Source organism: Austrofundulus limnaeus, unplaced genomic scaffold, assembly GCF_001266775.1.
Source record: "Austrofundulus limnaeus strain Quisiro unplaced genomic scaffold, Austrofundulus_limnaeus-1.0 Scaffold620, whole genome shotgun sequence".
NCBI classification, from domain to species: Eukaryota; Metazoa; Chordata; class Actinopteri; order Cyprinodontiformes; family Rivulidae; genus Austrofundulus; species Austrofundulus limnaeus.
Genome location: NW_013953022.1, coordinates 251,641 through 259,096, shown reverse-complemented (window position 1 = coordinate 259,096; position 7,456 = coordinate 251,641). Strand labels below are relative to the sequence as shown.

General features: G+C 38.6%; 1 protein-coding gene across 5 annotated transcripts in view; it reads left to right on the top strand.

Annotated features, from left to right (window-relative positions):
* Nucleotides 1-317: 317 nt before the first annotated feature.
* Nucleotides 318-7,456, top strand: part of pnpla4 (patatin-like phospholipase domain containing 4) — a 17,798-nt gene continuing 10,659 nt past the window's right edge. The window contains exons 1-3 of one of the 5 annotated variants that reach the window (XM_014027167.1): nucleotides 318-436; nucleotides 4,589-4,775; nucleotides 7,205-7,296. In XM_014027167.1, coding sequence (XP_013882621.1) covers nucleotides 4,596-4,775; nucleotides 7,205-7,296 — 272 coding nt within the window. In that variant the 5' untranslated portion in view covers nucleotides 318-436; nucleotides 4,589-4,595. Of the gene's footprint in view, nucleotides 437-4,588; nucleotides 4,789-7,201; nucleotides 7,297-7,456 lie in introns of those variants that run through there. The other 4 variants (XM_014027168.1, XM_014027166.1, XM_014027170.1 and 1 more) reach the window with 4 other exon arrangements.

The following is a 7,456-nucleotide window of genomic DNA, read 5'->3' as shown; positions in this document are numbered from 1 at the left end:
ATATATATATATATATATATAATTTTTTCAAACATCTCAAGACCTTTTAAATTTGGTATACTTTCCCTGTTGATAAATCAGGTTTGTCAAACAGAAACTATTTATCCACACAGGAGCAAAGCTGCAGACAGGAAAGAGCCCAGAAATACATGAAGACTGAAATCATCTTCATGCAACAACATGGTACACATAAAAACCTTACACATCTGTGTGATACACATTCAGTTTTCAGTTCACATGTCATCCAGGTGGTGGCGCTAAATGATGCCTGCCACCGCAATTAAACAAGAGAAGAAGAAAACCGTGAGTGGAAGTCCTTTTTGTTTACTTCCGGTGTGTATGTAAACGAAGAGGAACAGCCAAACTTATGAATATTTCTTTAGTTTTACTTGATTATTTAGTGTAAGAAGACCTGTTCAGAGTGGGTCAGAACACGGTATGTATTTATCATGCAGGTCAACTCAACACTTCAGTGTGTGTTTGTTATGTTCGTTCTAACAAACAACAAGTCTGATTGTTTTACACACTACAGGTGTGTTAGTCAGCTCTGTCATGAAGATTATACGTTTTATTGCTTTAACTGTGTGCAACATTAGAATAGGATGGCTAACTAATTATAATATAAATAATAAAGTTTATACACGTGTTTGGATGAGAAGTGATGAGTTGTAATTGTATATAATAATCTATATTATTATTTATATTATTATAGATGGATTATATAATAATCTATATTATTATTTATATTATAGATAGATTATATAATAATATATATTATTATTTATATTATTATAGATAGATTATATAATAATCTACTGTGTCACGTTTAGCTCAGTATCTGTGATATTAATTGATTATTGTTGATTAACTGTAGGAGCCATGGAGATAATGAGTTCAAGCTATGTGACAAATGATCACTTAATGAAAGGTTCATTAATGTCTGCCCAGTGGTTCCTGAGATATTTTGCTAACAGACAAACATGTTTGACCCCAACAGTTAATGCTAACATATTAAGCAAAGATGTGATGCAACAAGTTCATCATGTTATTTTATCAGGTTATTATGACTTTCAGCTGCAAACACATCATGTCTGTGTTAAAGTTGTTAACTAACATCTGCCTCATGGACTGAACAAACACTGCAGGGCCTCGTGTACAAACACTTGTGTGGATTTCTTACTGAAACGTGACGTACGCTCAAATCCACAAAATGATGGACGCACAATAAAAAGTCCAGGGTCTCATTTATAAACGGTTCATACGCATATAAAAGTTGTGTGCTCCAGGTTCTACACCCACGTTGTGATGTATCAAAACCAACGTTGCGTGAAAGTGTGCGTATATTTACACACACTTTTCACCTGCTTTGAGAATGTGCAGCAGGCATACAAAGTTTTTCAGTCGACAGTTTTAACTCACAAAGTCATGAATCTGAGCTGAATCCACAGAAATATGACTCTGTTGTGTTTTCTGGATGTGTCTGAACACAGTGTTAGATTTTTATTTTAGTTTGAGTTTTTATTGTTTAAACTGAACCATGATGAAACTGAAAATCATTTAACCTCAGAAAAGAAAACAGATTAGTCTAAACTAGTGCTGTACCAAACGATTATTTTCTAATCGATTAATCTAAACATTATTTTTTCGATTAATCGATTATTCTAACAACAAATCTATAAGTTATTCTGATGTGAGTGACTGGATATTTAAAATGTTTTCATCAAATTAACAAGAACAGTTCTTTAATATTGTAATATTTTCTGTAATAGTTTTTTCATGGACACAAAATATGCACTCTAGAGTCAATTCTTTAACAAAAAAAGCTTAAAAGATTTAACATCAATATAAAAACTCAACCAAAGCATATAAAATTCAACTAAAAGAAATATAGTGTAAGATGTTAACAATCTAACAAATGAACTAAATCATGCAAAATTCAAGTCACTCTGGAAAAACTATAATAAACATTTATTTATTATTTTTTATTTAACATATTTATCACTATATAAAATTTAACAAATATCAAGACAACATCAACTGTTTGTATTGTAACATGAGTTGTGTAACTTATTTCTTTAAGGTGAAAACTGTTGAAAACAACAACAGTTTTGTCTTATTACACAAATTAAAATCCAGCTCCACGTGTTTCTGTTGATGTCATTTCCCCACTAGAAACATGTGTGATGGAGGTCCATGAAGGTAAATAAGTTTAAATGAAATAAAGAAAAGAGGATGCAGTTAAAATAAATGAAAGGTATTTAAGGTACGTTGTGAACATCCAGAACACGTCCAACACTTGTTGGCTGCTTGTGCTCTTTAGGTCAGACGTGTGTCTGAAGCTCCTCTGTTGTTTCAGACGCTGGGGGAACCGTCTGATGGGGGAACCGTCTGATGGGGGGACCGTCTGATGGGGGAACAGTCTGATGGGGGAACCGTCTGATGGGGGAACCGTCTGATGGGGGAACCGTCTGATGGGGGAACCGTCTGATGGGGGAACGTGGCTCCACCTAACACCGCTCTCTGTTTAATGCTGGATGAAATAAAGTGCTGCTACTTTATTTACTTTGAGCCAGCAGATAATTAATCCAGCAGATTATTAATCCAGCAGATAATTCAGAGGAGGTCTGTTCAGTAAATTTGACTCCAGGAGCTGCGAGGCTTGTTTTCAAGCTTCAGACTGAACTGAAGCAGCAGCTGCTGACGTCATTACGCTCTTGTGATGCTGCGTTCAGGACAAGCATGGAAAACTCACCACTCTTATGTTAATACGGTCACAATGATGTGTTTAGGTACTGAATGGAATTGCATGAACATTCACGTGGTGTTATGTAATACAGAGAATCGATAATAAAAAATCTGCGTCGACAAATTTACATAATCGACGTCATCGATTATTTCAACTAATCGGTGCAGCCCTAGTCTAAAAATGATCAAAATAACATCAGTCCAGTCTGTAAACTGTAAAGTTTTTATATTGTTGTCACGTAGTTGGAAACACACACAGAGTGCAGGCCTGCGAGGTGCACACACAGCTGAGGAGAATAAAATGTGTGAATTGTCTAAGAAACATTTTTAATTCTCACTGAGAAAAAAACATCAACTCAGCAGATTAATTCAGAACAGCTCAGCTGTGATGATTCCTCAGCTCCACAAGATGCAGACAACAGATTTGTTGCTGCGTAAAGTTGTGTGTAATTTATGGATCAATGTCAGCTGTTCTGCAGGATGATATCAGCACAAGAAGAACTGAGGACAGTGTGTTTGTTTTGTTTGTTTGTTTGTTTGTTTGTATCACACTGAACAAATAAACAATCAGGTATTTTACTGTAGTTCTGAGTCGAGTCATGCAGCTGATCTGAATGAGAAACTTCATGATTCTAAAATATAAATCACACCTCAGCAGAAACGCTGAGACTCGTTCCTTCACTTCAACTATTTACCAGAGTTTTAAAGTAACTAAGTACAAATACTTTGTTACTGTACTTAAGCAGAAATCTTGGGTATCTGTACTTTACTTGAGTAATTATTTTTCAGCGTACTTCTTACTTTTACTCATTACATTTTTACACAATTATCTGTACTTTCTACTCACTACATTTTTTAAAAAGAAGTAGAAAGTCATTACTCCTATTTTTTTCCAAGTTGTTATTACTTAAAAAATCCTCTCCTGATAAACTGTGTCTCCTATAGAGTGAATTTAATTGTGTTTGGATGAGAAGTATAAATATATATCATTCTGACACACTATTAGCTTGTACACAACCCATCACAGCTGCACGCTGTTAGAAAATATAGTTTTTGGAGAAGTCACCTCCCAATAAATGTCATTTTGGAAAATCTAACTGCTCACTTTTACTCAGTACTTTTACTTTCAATACTTAAGTAGATTTTGTGTCAGGAATTTACTTTTGATACTTAAGTGCAAAAAACATCAGTTACTTTAAGACTTTTATTCAAGTAATATTTTTAGAAAAGACTTTAACTTTTACCAAAGTATTTTTATGATAAGATACATGTACTTTTACTCAAGGATTTAAATGGAGGAGTCTCAGGTGTCTCAGTTCCACCTTCATTGGGATGTATAAAGAAAAGTTGCGCAGGAACCTGCGTGTGCACAGTTTTATACATCTGAATATTTTGGTGCAGAGCGCTTTTCTAAATTTGTCTGTACGTCAACTTTTAATGTGAAAGCTGTGCAATCCTTTATGCATGAGGCCACTGGAGTTTTGAGTGGAAAATGGTGTACACAAGGTTTTTGAGCATACGCACCGTTGATGCATGAGGCCCCAGGTCTGCTCTGACTGGACAGATGTCTGCATGTTGACTAAAACTTGGGTCATTTTAGGCAAGTTTCTGTTTGTACAATCAAATATTGGAAAAGTGTTTTGTAAAGCATCAGTTTGAACAGAAATCCGGAACCTTTGCTAAAGTCAGACCAACAGTTACCCAACATAAAGTTCCTGTAGAACGTGGGACACTAAAGCCCCCTGAGAACACCCACACATACACAAGTAGTTGTTGTGAGATGGCCACAGGAAACACTGCACCACTGTACAGAATCTGACCGGTTCTGTGTGTTTCTGTTCAGGGCTGATATGACGGTGTTGAACCTGTCCTTTGCTGCTTGTGGCTTTGCGGGGATCTACCACCTGGGTGCTGTGGGGGCCTTCCTGTGCCACGGGGACAAGCTGCTCAGGTCCGTTAAGGCTTGTGCGGGGGCTTCAGGTGGAGCGCTGGCAGCTGCTGTACTGATCACAGCTCCTGACAGGTTGGAGGTACGACCAGCAGGTGTGTCTCCACCTGTTCTTCATCCAAACACACTCCAGAGGGATTCTCACCATGGATGTGTGGGATTTTCACCATGGATGTGTGGGATTCTCACCATGGATGTGTGGGATTCTCACCATGGATGTGTGGGATTCTCACCATGGATGTGTGGCCACTGAACAAAGCTTTCTGCAGGTTGACACTGATTGTTGCAGCTGGCAGAGGATCATCCCAGCTCCTTAAAGAACGAACAATTCAAGGATTTGACTCCAATTTTTGATGATCAGAAGAAACGAGGGGCTGGGCCTCAGTGAGAGTGGATATACAGATGGATATAGAGTCATTAACCGTGTTTCCATCAAGGCTTTTTGATGCACATTTAGAAGTGTTGCATTAAAAATGTGAAAAAAAGTCGGATGGAAACAGCAAAATTAAAAAAAAAAATCCTCAATTCGCTAAAAAGTTTTTACGCTCGCTTGAGGTGGTTTTTGGATGATTCGCAAAGTAGTTAAAGCGCAAAACGGGAGATGGAAACACATTTGCCGAATAAATTCTGACGTAGCGCATATTTACCTCACGTGACGTTCAGCTGTTTCCACTTTCCTGCCTCGTCCCGGATGTTAGCCCTGTGTAGTTGCATGTGCCTTTCTGCTGCGTAGTTTAACATTGCATTTATTTCCCTACGTCTCCTGGCAGAGTTAAACATAGCCTGTAGCTGAATAGATAGAATAATTACAACTTGCCCAATAGCAAGGCATTTACGAAAAATTCGCTCCATTGTCCCGAGGTGATTAGTCTCTGCTAGTTAGCAAGTTTCACTTCCTGTTTACTACCGCAAAGCTTGTCACCGACGTCTGACATAATCACGCATTGCATAGCCTCGTCTGACGTAATCACGCGTTGCGTAGCCTCGTCTGACGTAATCACGCGTTGCATAGCCTCGTCTGACGTAATCACGCGTTGCGTAGCCTCGTCTGACAATCACGCATTGCATATCCTCGTCTGACGTAATCATGCATTTCGTAGCCTTGTCTGACATAATCACGTGTTGAATAGCCTCGTCTGATGTAATCACGCTTTGCGTAGCCTCATCTGACGTAATCACGCTTTGCGTAGCCTCATCTGACGTAATAATGCGTTGCGTAGCCTCGTCTGACGTAATAATGCGTTGCGTAACCTCATCTGACGTAATAATGCGTTGCTTAGCCTCGTCTGATGTAATAACGCGTTGCGTAGCCTCGTCTGATGTAATAACGCGTTGCGTAGCCTCGTCTGATGTAATAACGCGTTGCGTAGCCTGGTCTGATGTAATCACGTCTCTAGTTTTGATTTTACTTGTTTTTTTTACTAGTAATTTAAACCAATTTAACAATAAGAGTAAAAAGTTTAGGTGTTGTTTTAAAAGCTTTTGGAACCAGAATGACTGATTCACAAAAACTCAGGAGACACTGGTAAACAGCAAGAATAACCAAACAGCAGGACAAATAATGAATCAGTAAGGTAGTGTAGATCTGAGACTGAATAAATCCTGACAGAGGGAGGGAGGAGAATGAGCAACAGCTGAGAAATGACTAATTACAAAAATACTAACAGGTGAGTGTGGTCAACAAGGTGATGACAGGTAAACAAGAGGAGAGGATGTAATGACAACAAGAGAGCACCAGAGGGAGACATAACACAAGTAGTACTGTCAGAAGAACCAGAACCAGGGTGAAGCAACAACATGACACACTGCCACCATCGTGTACTATCAGTACTTTCATTGTTTGTTTTCAAAACAAAACCTACTAAATTTTTATAGCATGTTGAAGGACTTGAATGGTTATTTTTAACATTGTTTGTTTTAAAGTAGTTGTTGATGGTCTGTACTCTGAACTCTTAGTGATTTTTAATGCTTATTTTTTCAGGCTGTCATTTATTCTAAATGAATTCAGCAGTTGAACTTTAGAGAGGCATCTGGTATTAATTATTGGACAGATCTCATGTTTAAAAAAATACATGGATTTAAACAAATTAATGCACTTAAAAACTACAACAGATGGTCAACATCTTATTTAATGCTGAACACTAAGTTTCCACAGGATGACTGAAATGATCGTCTTCATCCTGAGTGGAACAAACCCAGAGCAGACTGTGCAGCTGTGTGATGAGAGGAGACTGTGCAGCTGTGTGATGAGAGGAGACTATGCAGCTGATGAGAGGAGACTGTGCAGCTGTGTGATTAGAGGAGACTGTGCAGCTGTGTGATTAGAGGAGACTGTGCAGCTGTGTGATTAGAGGAGACTGTGCAGCTGTGTGATGAGAGGAGACTGTACAGCTGTGTGATTAGAGGAGACTGTGCAGCTGTGTGATGAGAGGAGACTGTGCAGCTGTGTGATGAGAGGAGACTGTGCAGCTGTGGGGAGTCCTGACAGACTGTGTTTTCTTCTTCCAGCAGTGTAAAGAATTCACGTACAGGTTTGCTGAAAGTGTGAGGCAGCAGAAGTTTGGAGCCATGACTCCAGGATTTGACTTCATGCTGACTTTAAGGTAATCAGTCAGAAATGTTTCAGCTGAACTGAGATGAAACATCACATTTCTTCACTGCTTCACTTCAGGGACTCTGCTCCAACCTTCCAACCTGTTTGGTTCCAAGTAGTCATGATGCAGCTGCAGAAATTTTTTTCAGGGGAGGCCATGGTGGTGGTGG